The sequence below is a fragment of the Etheostoma cragini genome, chromosome 7 (assembly GCF_013103735.1).
Source record: "Etheostoma cragini isolate CJK2018 chromosome 7, CSU_Ecrag_1.0, whole genome shotgun sequence".
Taxonomy (NCBI): Eukaryota; Metazoa; Chordata; class Actinopteri; order Perciformes; family Percidae; genus Etheostoma; species Etheostoma cragini.
The window spans coordinates 24243158-24259500 of record NC_048413.1 but is presented as its reverse complement, the minus strand read 5'-3'; the positions used below and the strand labels follow the sequence as shown (position 1 = coordinate 24259500).

Sequence of the window (16343 nt, the reverse complement as noted above, 5' to 3'; positions counted from 1 at the left end):
CCCCATACTTACATTCTAAGGAAAGCTCACTGTGGGACTGGCTCTAGCGGCTGTAATTGTGCATAAAGGCCAAACTTTGGGAAAGAGACTTCAGATATGGTATCAGGGGACCACTAAGGTCTATGTAAAAGCATCCAGAGAGCACCATGTCATGGGAACTTTGATAGTCAGAGTTCTCTGCAGGACAAACAAGGTAACGTAGACAGTGTTTCAAAAAGATCTCAAACCTAGTTTGCGGTTTCTGTTCCGCAATTTTTTTGCACTAACTGGCCAACATGTTCCACCAATACATCTACAAGCACTAGCTGAAATACACAGCTCAAGATGCATGTTTGACCTTAATAACAATAATGGTTTGATACAGATTAATTACTTTATGTATTATTTAACTCTCATGCTGCCCAACTTTTTTCTGTGTGTCTTGTTTATATACAATATGACAAGTTGAATATTCTGAGCTGTAGGTTGATTGAACTTCAGGTTTCCAGAATTCCACAGAGAACCGACACTCCCAAAACAGATGTATGATAGTTTCTTCTTCAGTTTTACAAAATTCACGTTTACTATCCACAACCACAAATCATGAAATAGATATGTTAGTGGGGTAAATATTATGCTTTGTTTTGAAAGTAATTCTTTCACTTTATTGGGGATAACAAACTTGTATGGTAGAAGCCATGTTGATTCCCAGTGAATGGTAAAACATAAAGAGTTCCAAACAAATTCTCCCCGTGGAGTGATTTTACTTTTGCTCCAGAAGAAGTTCCTTATATGTTTATTGGTACACTTATGACTTTTAATAATTATTCCATCAACAAAGAAGGTCGGATCCAATTATTGACTCTCAGAATGACATTTCATTAGTTTAAGAATTCCACTAGGTATAGCATTTATTACCATTTGATATTCTTTATGGGTGACAGGAAAAACTTTAGACAAAAGAAATTCTTCATAATTAAGAAGTCAAGCTTCATCATTTTGTAAGTCTGAAAGAAAAATGATATTCCGATCAACCCAACGTTGTAGAAATAGGGACTCATTCTTTCTGCTTATGAAGTCATTGTTCCATATAATAGGTCTGTGAGGAGAGAAGTTGTGTTTAAATCATAATTTTGCAGCGTTAAGCGCTTGCTGATGAAACTTAGATACTTTTTGCGTTAGCTTAAGTTAATTATAACTGCATTGTAGTACAAATTAGAGGCCTCCCATTTTTCCAAAAACGGACTGTGGAATAAAGTACCAAAGGGCTTCTGGATGTTTTAAACATTCGTTTATCCATTTAATTCTAAAGCTGTTGTTCACATCCATGAAGTCCAATATTTCCATGCCACCTGCATTTCTCTGGGCTAATAAGATCTCCTTTTTCAAACGGTGGCATTTGTTTTTCCAGATAAAGTTAATTAAAACATCATTTATTTCTTTGCAGAGGGATTGATGGATCATCAGTCATCTTAACTTGCCAACAGTAAACAATTTGTGATTCACGTGAATCCAACCACATTCATTCAAACTCATAAATGCATATTGTACCTTTGAGGATGCCACATAAATTACCTTCAGGTGTTTTAAGGAGTGACTTAGTGACAACCTTGAATTAATGCATTGTGCCCAGCTGATAAAACTAATCCAAGCATAACACTGAACACAGTAAACTAAATAAAACAAGTCTACTCTCACACATCCCCGAGGCCAACCTGCTTTAGGGAACAGTTTGAGTTTGCAGCTGCATACTAGATGAGAAAAAGTGTGTAGCTGAACCGTAGCAAGTTGCCTCATGCTCCAAAGTGAGCAGCTACACAGAGGATGAGTCCCTCTCAAACCCATCTCTGGGGTACAATAAAATGACAGTTTGATAAATGATCTCCATCTATCGTGTGTGCGTTCATTTTAAATCTCCTCCCTGCCAGGCCACAATGCGGCATGATTAATAATTTGGAATGTGCTTGTGAGAATACCTGAGGAGGTAATAGTTATGTAAGCTTTAAAAAAAAAAGTTGGTGTGGTCCAGCAAGTTTGCATGCCTGTCCTTTTTTTAGGACAGGGGACAGGGTTTTTAGGGGAGCTTTTCCACCGACAGTACCGTAGAGTTAGGTTGACTCAGTGCATTTTGGGGATGTGGTTGCCACATTGTTGCATATGTTTTTTGGTTTTGGTGTGTTCAACATTTTAGAAGAAGGTGAACAAAAAGAGAAGCTGACAAGACGGCAAGCTGTCAAGCATTTCATTCTTCGAATGAGATGAAGCAGAAGGCGGGCCCTAATGAGAAAGAGAGAGATTAAAATGTGTTGTCCTTCCTATTGGTGCTCATAATTCCCATGCTGTGGTGTTGCTGCACATAATTCTCTAATTCTCTGCTATTCTGATACCATCAGTTTTGGGACCATCATTAGGTCGATATTTCCCATTAGGCATACTTTAGTCTATGACAAGCTAATCTCACAATGCCAGAACTATCTCCACAGGGCAATGTCTGCAATGGAGCATTTTCTGGCTGCATTAGTTAACATTCTGGCATATGGGGCAAAAAAGCTTTTGTTTTTATTTCATAAAACTAATCACAATCGTCGGTTTTTGGGCAGTGCTAAGCCCTGGATGCATCGATCGATGTTAGCTCACTAACTCAATGCTTATGTAACCCACTCTCTTTGCATCTGCCACCTGGAGGTACCCCTCGGCACTGCTGCGCTACTCTGTGTTCTGTTGTGTTGGGATAGATGTTGGAGTGAAAGGCGGAGAGAAGGGGACACGGGGCGCTGGGTTGAGGATTGTGGCTGAGACCCTCGGTTTTATCGTCACAGAGCAGGGCTGGTTTTGTCATCCCTTTAGTGGTGTACATACAGTTTTTCAGTAAGAAATAAATCCACAAAACAATCTAACATATACATAACACATTGGAAAATAAATAGTTCTGCAAAGCTGAATTAAATATACCACTCCAACAATAATATATTTGCCACATAAAAAGAAATTATTAAATAAACCAAGTCATTTGAAATGCTGACTCATCACTCAGCTAATGTTAGCACAACGGCTAGCCACAATAGTTTAACACCAAACCAATTTAGAACACCAGTGAATAAAAACAAATTTGCAGTACTTGACTCTACAAACTTTAACTCCACATCTAAATAAGCAACATGTGAACAAATGAGCTGATCTAGAAAAATAGGCTGTGGTTTATTGGCATTTCCTTAAACCAACCACAATGAACTTGGGCAGCGCTAAGCACTGGACAGAGACACGGTAAAGATGCAAAATAGTCTAGGGATGGAACTTTATTTGGTGGAACATGTGTATGTTAAAGGTTGTGTTAGTCGTGCAACAAAAACTCAGATTGGACAGATAGTCTTGCTGGCTGTCTGGATGTGGTGAGGTTTCCAGGGCGTGGTTCTTCTTTCCCAGCTCATCAACGCTCACAGCTTTGATGCTGGTTTCATTATTAACCATTCACACCTACACACACACAGTGTAAATGTTTTTTTTATGTGCAAAACAACACATGAACACACAAATCTAGCCTTTTCTTGCTTGTCAAGTATGTAATCTCTTGTTCTGCACGGCCATCTTCAAGTTCAGCTTTGCCTCCACAGTGCCAGTTTTCCCTCTGGCTATTGTAAAACTGGGTGTGGTGGCAAGAGATTAGAGCTGAATAAAGGCGTATCCAAATGAATGGCACATTGTCAGAATGTTTCTTGTGCCACAATATTAGCTTGTAAGGACAGTGAACCATTTTGTGTTGCTTGGCACCGTATGTTTGTTATAAAATGATTTCTTTGACATTATACCTCATGTTTTAGAAGCTGCTCTATACCTAGCAATGCAAATTGCACGTTTAAATAAAACGGGGGCATTATATTTATAGTTAGGTTGCAATTAAGCCCTGGGTAGTCAATGATTATCTGTGGGTGTACAACCAATGAACGTGAGCAGATACTTGGTCTCTTCCCTAATGATGCTGTCTACCAGACCTATACTGCATGTATTTTCATGTTTTGCTTTTTTTCCGTGATTTTTGCCTTCAGTTTGTTTCTTCAGACTGGGAACCATATGTTCAGTTGAGCTGAGAACATAGCCACTGACCTGGTTGATTGGGCTGTATGTTTAGGTCATTAATGACTCCCTCCTGCTGTGTCATAAAATTGAATAAAAAGGGTCTAGGTGTTACACAGAGGCATGTTGCAGTCTTGCAGTGAATCTACCTGATTCACCTGAAGGTGTGGCAACCATTGTAATCTTTCTTTTATACATGCTCGTAGAAATCCCCTCTGGCTTGATGGGCTCAGTACACTAACACTCCCTTGCAGTGGCTTTTGTAGAACAAGGTACTATAGCTTATAGAGGGAGTTGTAGAACTGTGTGCAGATGTAGTCAGAACCACACCTTAATCATAGAAATTTACTGTAGCACTAACTGCCCGACTAAAAAGTGGAGGAACACAGCCCCGTATGTGCAAAAAACATAAAGCAAGATGCAGATTGAAAAATTGAGATATTGAAAACGCAAAAAGTATTTTATTATTGATAGGCATTTGTCATTTCACCTGTGATATTGTTATTAGAAATTTGCATTTGAATTGCTGTAAGAGCATCAGAGATTGACCTAATACAAAGCTTTTTGTAACATTCATTTTCAGATATAACCTTTCCAAGTGTTACCACTGCCACTTTAAAAAAATTAAAATGCATGATGTGTATGTGTTACAACATGTTGTACCCTTTAGCAGCTGCTGTGAACTCTTTTTTTGTGGTTTGCCCCACTCAAAACACAAATAGTTGCTATAGCAGAATTTGAAAAAATTTAATTTGTCTGCCAGACTTCTGTGTACTCTTAGCCTTGTTTGCTCATTTATGCACAGGTACTGTACTGTGATAGCCCTGATTGTTTAAAGATGGAGTCCTCCTCATTTACAGGCTGTCTTTTCTAAACATAATACACATGGAACCATGTATATCTGGAATACTGAAGAAGGGACGGCTCAGGTATTAGGCTTGTGTTGATTGGCGATCGGATTGTATAACAATGCTTGAAGGGGTTATTGACGATTGTTTTTTTCTTATTCCAATATCACGCGATATAAACTTATTTACTGTCAGTCTAAAATGTTGTATCATAATCTTAACATAATCTCACAGATCTCACAATCAACACAGAAGCTTCAGCCATCTGAAATTAGGCAATATGGTCTCCACTGCATGTGAGCCAAGTGTTAGGCAGGACCAACGGTGTACGCCAGCCTCCACAAAGAGTAGCAACTGTGTTGTTGCTAACAAGCTATCAAGCGCCATTAGCATTCCACTGACTGCCATTCATTTACATTGAAATTACTTTACACACATGCTCAGGACCCATTCATACACAAATGGAGAGATGTCAGAGTGAGTGGGCTGAGTCCTGAGCGTTTGGGGGGTACAGTGCCTTGCTCAAGGGCACCTTGCAGTGCCCAGGAAGTAAGTGGCATCTCTCCAGCTACCACACTCCGTACTTAGGTCTGTACGAGAACTTGAACCGTCAACCCTTCGGTTCCAACCCTACTCCCTATGGATTGAGCTACTAAACTCTATTTGTCCATTGTTTATTTCTAAAGAAACCTGACAATATATAAAAGTACCTTGTAAATGATTACCTTGTATCTCACGTTATGGCTCTGTAACAGACATTTTTGTAAATATAGCATACACCTACGCTCTCCGTCTCTGGAAGATTGGGAATGATTGAGATTTCTCTTGGCACAGCTACCAGAATACTTAGACAGGTTGCTCACTGGACGATATGAAAACGATAGTGATTGCATCAGCAGATGTTTTAATATTCACTGTACATGTGTGGCTTTAAATGTACGTAAGTGCAATCTGCTCTATTGTTGTAAACCTATGAACCTATGTACTATGCAATATGAATCGAAGGATGGCAGGGGAGGACACTGGTCACCGCATGGGTAGGGGGGAATTGGGATGATTTGTTTTGGTCCTAGTGGGGGTGGATACATTATATGTTGTGTTAATGAAATGGCTGCTGTTCTACTGTTTAGAAATTAAAACAATTGATAACAACCACACAAATATTTTGGTAAAGCTATTTCAGCAGACAAGGTGCTTCAATTGTCAGTTTCTGACCCGTTAGTCCACACAAACCTTATATAGGTTCTGTTTAATCAGCCACTCAGAGTCAGCTGATCTGTCAGCTGTGAGTTGAACTTAGTCACACACACGTGATTGCATCATCAATGGACAGCAAAGAAGCCTTTACACGCTACACGTCAGGAGATACAAACTACAATGATTCAAAATATCTAGGAGTAACTATAACAAGGTTATATTAGGCTTCAGGTGATTTAGGCATCAAAAAAATTTAACTTTCAATAGAATATCTAAAAGATCAAATGCAACAGCCATCTCACTCTAGGTAGAGTGTTCATGCTTCTCCACACTGGGGGACATGTATTGTTGTTTGCCCTTATTTATACACCTCCCATGTCTGTGTTGTGGCAATAGTTAGTTGCTTGAATATATTCACATAGGTACTGTATATATTTGGCTTACATAAAAGGGGAATGAATATTCCCATTCATTTGTCTGTAAGTATCTAATGTGAACAAAAATCTTTGTTCCGGTCATAATCGAGAATGCTGCAACCGTCAGTCACAAACCAAGCCAGCCATGAACCAAGGGAGCAGCTGCAGGGATGACTACTGTCAGCCAAAGAGGAGAAGAAATCCTACACCAAAGCACATTTTCCTAAAGAAAAATATTTTCAAAGGGTGGATACCTACAGATAGTTCAGAAGTAAGCTAATGCTTTTAGCTAAATTTACCATGTTGACCTGGCATTAGTGAGTCAGACCCATAATCATGGACGGGTAACGGCATCTTCTCCATCAGACACTAATAATAACAATCTGAGTTTGTCAGTGATAAAAACAAACACTTATAATGGACGTAAACTGAGGGTGCCCATTTTCCACAACAATACCTGACCAATTTGGTCACATTAGTCACTTAGACACAGATGCATTGGAAAATAGGGTCCATGCTGAAAAATACAAAAATTCCACTTTAACAACCTCTGTTGCACTTGTAATTCTAAAGTGAAAATCTTAACAAAGCAAATACAATAATAGGAAAGGCTTTCCAACGATTACTAGTGTAAACACGCTAATAAAATTGAGTCACTACTTGTGTTTTAGATATGAAATTATGTTCTCCACTGTATCTCAGTGGAATTGACACACCTGTCTTGACCACGTAGGTGTGGCACACAGCACATGACTGAATATATGTCCTTGTCTTTGCAGAGACAAACAGCAAAATAATTTGAAATATTTATTAAAGCACAATACTGAAGGTCGCTGATGCCCAGTACAGTGAAGTTACAGATGCACTGTCCTAATTGGCATTAGAAAAAAGCAGGTATAGTTACTCTGTCATTTGTCAGCAGTTCCTCCTGCCAAGTTTCAGTCAAGAAAAAACCCTTCTCAAAGTTGGTTCTCACAGAGAGAATAAGCTTGTGAACATTCCACTACATGCGCTGACTAGAAAATCTGAAATGTCACCTGTTATATCGTACGAGATCAAATACAGAACATTACAGATTTGTGTGTGCTACTGCCTCTAAAAAAACGTTAAAAGACTTAATTTTTCTAATCCAATGTCTTTGGTCAAAAAGTGATATATTGTGATGACTGTCCAATTTTCTGAATAGGTCACAGAAATGCAGTAGGGTGAGGCCCTCGTTTTCAACATCATTGAACAATCAATCAATCTGAACATCTGTTCCTCGGATCGGTATTGTTCTTGCAGAAAAAATTTGCAAATGAAATGTTTTATTGCTTTTCTATGAAGTCAATGAGATTATTGTCACTCAAATACTATGTGCGCCAAGTTGTTGCTCCACACATCTTTAGTGTTAGTGTAGTGTGTCTTGCAAATCAGTATTAGCATGACAGTTGTTCAAGGCTATGAGGAAGCTATGACATCAGTTCTTTTCCATTTTTAAAAGGTTGAACTGTCTAAAATGCTATAGGTCTTACTTTCCCCACTGTTTCTGATCCATTGGTCCACCTCACACTGTTTATTTACACAAATGGCTCAGTACATTTTGGTGAAGTTTAAAAGTTTCTGTCAAACTCAACACAGTGGTCTGCGGTTTACTTCCTGCAAACTATGGTGCAATTCCCTGCAATCTGCCCCAAATGTGTTAGCAATTTCTCCCCAGACTAAAAGTTGAAAAACATCATAGCTTTGGAATGTTAGAATGCTATCATCTGTTTTATGTATCAGTTAAGGCTTGGTTAGGCAAAACCTATTCAAAGCTAAGGATTAATACATTTTTCCCAAAAACGAAAGATTCGATGCAGGAGCACCTTATCCCAGAGATCCTTGGAAATGTATTTTAAAGTATAACTTAAGTTAAAACCCCTTGGTCATATTTCAACACTAAATGCAACAGGCCGAAATGTGAATTAACCTGTGGGTCCCCAACCTCACTGCTTTAAGGAATTATTTGGTGATATTATTTATTAGTAGGGAAAAAATAATGCCATTAATGTTAATCAACATTAGGCTCAGTGGTGGAATATAACAAAGTATATTTACAGTACTGAAGAATACATTTGAGTTACTTGTAATTGAGTCTTTTCTTTTCATGCCACTTTCTACTTCTACTCCACTACATTTCAGAGGGAAATTGTTACTTTTTACTTCACTACATTTATACAGCTTTACTAGTTAGTATTAAGATTTTGGCACTGAAAGCACGTGTAGTTTATAAAATACAATGTGTCATTTTAAATTTAACCACACATCAGTATTTAGGCATACACGTACAGCTGAAATGATTAGCCGATGAACACATAGTAACTGTTTGGATTGTAAGCCGTTTCTAAAGTAAGTACTTTTACTTTTAATACTTCAAGTTTTTTTTCCCAATGATACTTACATAAGTTTAATTAAGTCAAACTTTCAATGTGGGACATTTACTTGTAACATAGTATTTCTACAGTGTGGTATTAGTGTCTTTACTCAAATAAAGGATCTGAATACTTCTTCCACCACTGACTAGATTGAACATTAAATAAACTTTGCGTGGTAACTGGAACTTCGCTACAGCTGCGAGGTATATGTCATGCTAAATATATTGCCTGTGGTCTTTCTTCTGAGATCAGCCTCATGGAAATAATTGACCAATTTGTTTATTGGATAAGCAAGTGATATCATCAAAGAAAGTAATTGGTCAAGTCTAGCCATTAAGCTGAGACAAATTCCATATTCTATTATTGTTCAAAGGTTTCTGGTGCAAGTCGACATGGATTCCACTGGACCCGGCATAAACATTTTGTAACTTTCTGTAGTGATACACATATTTTGTATGTACTGTATCAGCGTATCTGGTTGAAAGCTAACTAGTCAGGAAACAAGAGTTTGCTACACACATACACAAACCTTTTGTCCACAGATTTAGTTGTCCAGGTAAACTGTGCTTTAGTTGATGCATATGGTATGGAAAACAACTCTTACATATACTGTGTGAACATGAAGATATTTTCTGATAAATTCCCCCAAAACATGTTCAGTAAGTTCCTGCAAATATGCATGAACTTTTATGCATGAGCATTTAAAGTAGTTCTAAGGCTGAAGAATGTTGGAAGTGAGAGTGAAGTAGTGGCATATTTTTTTAGGGTGTGACTCAGTTGTGCCCTGCAGCACTTTTAGATGTTACTACAGGACAGAGACTGGATAGCCAACTCCTATGTCAGGGTTATTGAGATGGGTTTGAACAGGTTTGAACAGTTCCAAATCTGTCAGAATGAGCATAGAAAGATGCAAATGCAGTGCCTTGGTGATCAGAAAAGTCATCGTTTGAATATATGACTGTTGAAGACAGTATGGACAGTGTCCTCAAGCACCAACAAATTGCAGGCCTGAACACATACTTAACACACTGGAAACAAATAATTCTGGAATTCTAGATTTAGCTTAGTTCTTTACCTATTTATCCTTAAATCCCTTTATTTTCTCCTTCACTCACCATGAACACATTTGTGTTTTCCTTGAAAGAAGCATTAGTTTAGCTTAAGACTTCTTGTTCTATTAGCTCTACTCTATGTGTAACCATTAAGTTCTGTGCAGAGGCTAAGTACCTTGATAATTTTTGGTATTGAAAGATGTGCCCCGCTTATGGTCAGGTACCTCCACCTTTTCACTGCATGCTTAAACGATCAGTCCACCCAAATGAGAAAAAAATGTGTTGTCACTCATGCCCAGTGGTCTTTTGATATACATAAAGGTTTGATTTTTCTAGATTTGATTGCATTTGACTTAGAGATTTCTGCCTTGGCACCAATACAATTGAAGGCAGACCAGCCTTTTTTTGCGTGGTGCAGTTTGAGCATTTATTTCTATGTCATCATCGTGCAAACTTTTATTTTTTTGGAAATCAATGCCCAAATGCATACATATAATATATAAATTTAAACATATAAAGGGTCAACTTTAACAGCAGCCCAGTCAGAATGTGTTTTGCAAATCCAGTGAGATTTTTAAGATATAACCTTTAGTTAAAACTCTAAAAATTTACATTTTCTCTACGTTGCAAGATGATGAAAAGCAGAAAATGGTGGATCAGTGATGTTATCTCCCCACCCTCCAAAACCTCTCAGAAAGCCCCCAGCTAATCAAGTAAAAAAGCCATTGCTAACATGTCTTTCCTCCCATCTCAGCCCTTTCTCTGATGCCACTCCTCTGCGAGCACTTGGGTGTGTCAAGTGTCGATGACTTTACAGGGGCACTGTTACCTGTCTGACAGGCTGAGCTGCTCTGAGCCAATCTGCCTGCCTGCAAGTACACCTTCCAGGATGCAGGTAATTGGAAGAGGGGGAGTTGCAGAGGAGGTGGAGCTCCCTGGTACCTCCTCCACAGTTGACATATAAAAATCTATCACAAATAGGTAGAAGATACTTAGAGGGACTTGACTCTCCTCTTTGTGTGCTCCCCTGCCTTGCCATACCTCTCTTTCTCTGTTCCCCCTATTCTCTGTGGATTCTTTCCTTTCAGAGGAAACAAAACCGGCCATCAAGATGATGACCAAAAGTTCGAGAACGAGCATGCGCTCCAGCAGTGGAGGCTTTTCTAGTGGAGGAGGAGGAGGCGGTGGTGGTGGTTTAAGCTTTAGTAGTGGTAGCTATGCCGGTGGTGGCGGTGGAGGTGGTGGCCGCCAATTTTCCTCAAGATCTATGTCATTCATGCAGCCAGCCAGAGTGTCAAGTGTCTCAGTCCGGCAAAACTTTAGCAGTGGTGGTGGTTTCGGCAGTGGTGGTGGTGGTGGTTTCGGTGGTGGTGGTGGTGGTGGTGGTGGATTCGGCGGTGGTTTTGGAGCTGGTGGTGGCGGTGGAGGCGGCGGCGGTTTCAGTGCTTATGGTTTCAGTAGTATGGGTGGTGGAGGTGGCGGAGGAGGTATGGGAATGCCCATCACAAACGTCCAAGTCAACCAGAGCCTGCTGGCCCCCCTGAACCTTGAGATCGACCCCAACATCCAGACTGTCCGAACCCAAGAGAAAGAGCAGATCAAGACTCTAAACAACCGCTTCGCCAGCTTCATTGACAAGGTGAGTGCCCCTTTTCTATGTTAAGTGTATGTACCACACCATTCAAAATGTCCTTACATCTATACAATGTTTTTTTAAATTGACCATGACATGTCATTTAAATGCAGTGTGTTTTTGATATACGCTAACTCTAATTTTGTTAAATAATGGATGATGATGTGAATAAACTGTGTAACATGATATGTAAGGAATAGATAGTGGATGCACTGCACACAGAGTTCATTGGTTTGTGGAACTGTATAGCTGCAATAGACTTTCTCTAAGGGGCCACCTGGGCTCATTAAATATTACAAAGTAACTGATCCAAACCTTAATAATGTGCAGACAAAGGGACTAGCTAGAGCTTGCTCTGAAGACTACTACTACAGAGCACAATGTTATTAGTGTAATATGATTTTGCCAGCTGTCCAAAACTTCTCTGTAGTCACCTCTTACCTTAAACTGTGCTCTCAAAGCAATACTGTGCATCAGCTAGCATTTACACTGAAACCTGACCTTTAGCTTCTCTTTGAACATAAATGGCCCCTTCTCAGCTGTCTCTGTGTAGAGGTAGGAAACACTAGAGTGTACGTATCCAGTGACTGGTGGCTCTCAGTATGAGGGAAAGAAGGGATCAGGTTATTTCCAATTCCCATGGCAGCAAGGACTTACAAGCTTTGAACCGTGCTGCAGAAAAAGGACCCCATCTTCTCCAACTATATTCAATGCATTGCAAAATACAAAAGTCTTTGCATGAACTTATTCAGTTGCAATAATTCAGCCATCTACGTTTTCATGAAGAAATGAAGACCTTGTAAAAAACGTGAGAGACCCGTTCTCTCGAGCAGACAGTAAAAAACGAGCTAACCGCACCCTGCGAGAGAAAATGCTAAGTTAGCTTTTTCTGCAGTGAGTTCATACCACACCTCAGCTGTCTTTACACAAGGGTAATCTGATCCCATCCTGTTCATTCCACGTAGACTTCTGACTATTACATATGATATATTTTTTTGCAATTAAACATTAGTTTCCTGTTATGTAACATTTTAATTTTGTATAACTACAAAATTAAATGCTTATACACAAATGTTTTATCTCTAAAGCATCACCACTCAATCAGTGAGACAGTTTATATCTTCAGGTATGTAGCAATAATGACTAAGGGGGTGTAGCAGGCAAGTTCACTCAGAGAAAGTATGCATCCTGGAGGCAAGGGTGTGGCATGATAGAAGGGGCTAGGCTGAGGTGTGGTACGGTACAACTTACCTGGTCTTTAAAAAAAGAAAGAAGGCTTACAGATATGTGGACTGTACACACCCAAAATGGAGGGATGGGCTCCGCATTCTCCTGGGTTCAAAACCAGATGGCAGAAAAATGAACTCTGTGCCTCAAATGCATCTCCTGTTTTATGGGAACAGGCTTTGAAACGTGTTTGTCAGGATCAAGTCAGATGTTTAAACATAATGATCTGAATAGAAAAAAGTAAAGTTCAGCTTTACTGTGCAGAAATACTGCACACTGGATTATGTCTGAATCATCCCTTTCCCAGGGGCACTTTTAAATGGCCGCTGGTGCATGCGAGAGCTTGTTGTGTGGCAAAGTCACACAAAGGTGTGGCTCTAAGGATCTCGTGATCAAAGTAAAACAATGAAGACAAACATCTTTGTTACCTTGCAGTGAGCATGCCTGATCACGAAGAAAAGCAACAGTAAATACAGTTTGATTTTTAGTTTGCTGAAAGTGATCAAATGAAGATAGACATTGACAAGCACACAACTCTATAATGTGGATTATTTCCAGTGTTTTTTGTGGTACTATTATTGAATTAGTTACATGATGTGATTAATATGGTTTTTCATTTAAATTAACACCTTTACCCAAGTGCGAGTGGATCTAAACATGAAACGATTTTCCCTTTATAGGTTCGCTTCCTGGAGCAGCAGAACAAAATGCTGGAGACCAAATGGAGCCTGCTGCAGGAACAGACCACCACCCGCTCCAACATCGACGCCATGTTTGAGGCCTACATCGCCAACCTGCGCAGACAGCTGGATGGGCTAGGCAATGAGAAGGTTAAGCTGGAGGGAGAGCTGAGGAACATGCAGGGACTGGTGGAGGACTTCAAGAACAAGTGAGTGAATACCAGCGCAGGCAACACAACGGCTGGCTTACAGTAGTTGATGCCAACGGTCATTTTCCATCAGCTAATTTTTTTCCACTGTTTGTGTCAGATATGAAGATGAAATCAACAAGCGTGCTTCTGTGGAGAATGAGTTTGTGCTCCTTAAGAAGGTGAGAATTGATCTGCAGTAAAAAAAAAACTCCACCATGTATGTAACAACAGTGGAATGAGTGAGTGCTTTTTCTCTCACCAATCACCAATGCAGAGCATTTCCTTCTTCTCAACTTACAGGATGTAGATGGCGCCTACATGAACAAGGTTGAGCTGGAGGCCAAGGTTGACGCCCTGCAGGATGAGATTAACTTCCTCAGAGCTGTCTATGAGGCTGTAAGAAAAATTAAACACACCTCAGTCCTATTATTTCCAATTCTATGCTTTTAAAGGGAACATTAAAAGGCACTGTTGGCCAAGGGTACAGAATAGAAATAGATATTATACTGCTTTAATTGATTTTTTTTTTCAAATACACACATCTTTTGTGCAGGAACTTCGTGAGCTCCAGGGACAGATCAAGGACACCTCAGTCATCGTGACAATGGACAACAGCCGGGATTTGGACATGGACTCCATTGTGGCTGAAGTCAAGGCTCAGTACGAGGCCATCGCCAACCAGAGCCGTGCTGATGCTGAGTCATGGTATCAACAGAAGGTAGGTAGTGAGAGAAAGCATGCTCACCAACAACTCTATCACAACACACATGTCCTGCAATGGAAAATACAAATGGAGGGGTCTGCCCATGGAATCTGGAATAACAATTATTTTTGATCTTATTCCTTCAGTACCAGGAGATGCAGAGCACTGCAGGCCAGACCGGAGATGAACTTCGCAACACCAAGAGTGAGATTGCTGAGCTGAACCGCATGATCAGCCGCCTACAGAATGAGATTGAGGCCGTCAAGGGACAGGTAAATATTCTAACAGTTACAGGGTTATATGTATGTTAAAACACAGATGCTGAACTTGTAGAAGATATTTTGAATGATCTACATTGGGCACACTTCTGAAGCTTCTGCTAACTTTTCAACCTGGCAGCGTGGCAACCTGGAGGCCCAGATCGCTGAGGCTGAGGAGCGTGGTGAGCTGGCAGTGAAGGACGCCAAGGCCCGCATCAGGGACCTAGAGGAAGCCCTGCAGAGAGCTAAACAGGACATGGCCCGCCAGGTCCGCGAGTACCAGGAGCTCATGAACGTCAAGCTGGCTCTGGACATTGAGATCGCCACCTACAGGAAGCTTCTGGAAGGAGAGGAATCAAGGTGAATGCTTAGACTACTTTGGGTTCCCATACGTTTAATCTTCACTAAGAGATTGCATTGCATTACAATGTGCGGGAAGCCACACCAGCAGCTAATATTGTGTACCTCTCTGCAGAATTGGCCATGGCGGTGAAAATGCAACCATCCACATACAGTCCTCAAGCAGCGGTATGTATCAGCATATATATTCACTGTTAAAGTAATTTCTAAACCAGTTGAATATACAAATGAAAATGCTTCAGTTTGGTTGATTTTAAATGAAAAGAGCATAGGACATGACGGATTCCTCATTCCTGTCATCTCTAATAAAATGGCTTAATCTGATTACCAGGCGGCGGAGGCGGCGGCGGTGGCGGCGGATATGGTATGGGCTTTGGTTCCGGTGGCGGCGGCGGTTATGGTGGCGGCGGCGGCGGCGGCTTTGGCAGCGGGATGTCCATGTCCGGTGGTGGCTTCAGCAGCGGCTTTAGCAGCGGCGGCGGCGGCGGCTACAGCAGCGGCGGCGGCTTCGGCAGCAGCGGTGGAACTTTCATTGCAAAAAAGACCACCAGCCAAGTCTCTACCAAACGTTATTAAAAACAGCAGTTGTCCTTATTTCACTCTTCTTCTAGTTTGTTCTTCTTCCTCTCCCTGACAACCCCTTATAAAAGCTTCCATAAACCCCATCCTTTCTCTCTTTGGAGACACAGCAGCCTTACAAACATTTGCATTTGACCATTTTCAGATGACAGATCCATATAATTGGACCGCTCTCTTTAGTTACTGTGTTGCTGCTCCCTCTTTTGCACCACATACCTACAGAGAGTCAAAGATTACATCAAAATAGAAGTAGAGGCAGAGAAATGGTTACAGAGACGTGAGTCAGCCCTCTCTGGCTGTCTTTTGGTTGCTGGATCTGCTGTCATGCAGACAAGACTTGTAGTGTCATGACAGAGAATCCTTACAAGGCAACAATCATTGCACATAAAATGCCAACAGCAGTTCTTAGATTTTCACAGAAGGAGGTCCAAATGTGGTCGGTGATGATTTTTTAAAGCAAACATGGGATAACTCCTCCTATTTGCAATGTCAGATCTGTTGTCTCGCATAGGGTCATTTTGTTGTGCATTTTGACATCATCAAAAGAAGCCACATATAACACTTTCATATTTGACATTTGGGATCCTCTTTTCTTCTCCTGTTCAGAGGAAAAAATGAGATTTCCACTACAGTACATTAATGGTGTTTTGAGCCTCCTTTACATCCATTCCCACTCTCAATAAAAAAAAAAAGAAACCAGATTTATTGTGAATTTGTACCACTGAAACATCTGAAATAAACCTGATTTCAT

The 16343-nt window shown here is 40.4% G+C and overlaps 1 protein-coding gene across 6 annotated transcripts in view; it reads left to right on the top strand.

The window, feature by feature from the left end:
* The window catches only part of krt8 (keratin 8), a 32255-nt gene extending 15912 nt beyond the window's left edge, over window positions 1-16343 (top strand). Inside the window, exons 1-10 of one of the 6 annotated variants that reach the window (XM_034875927.1) lie at window positions 8122-8140; window positions 11421-11598; window positions 13500-13708; window positions 13809-13869; window positions 13991-14086; window positions 14244-14408; window positions 14540-14665; window positions 14793-15013; window positions 15129-15183; window positions 15344-16343. In XM_034875927.1, the coding sequence (XP_034731818.1) occupies window positions 11422-11598; window positions 13500-13708; window positions 13809-13869; window positions 13991-14086; window positions 14244-14408; window positions 14540-14665; window positions 14793-15013; window positions 15129-15183; window positions 15344-15589 (1356 nt within the window). In that variant the 5' untranslated portion in view covers window positions 8122-8140; window position 11421 and the 3' untranslated portion in view covers window positions 15590-16343. Of the gene's footprint in view, window positions 1-8121; window positions 8141-10934; window positions 11599-13499; window positions 13709-13808; window positions 13870-13990; window positions 14087-14243; window positions 14409-14539; window positions 14666-14792; window positions 15014-15128; window positions 15184-15343 lie in introns of those variants that run through there. The other 5 variants (XM_034875925.1, XM_034875924.1, XM_034875923.1 and 2 more) reach the window with 5 other exon arrangements.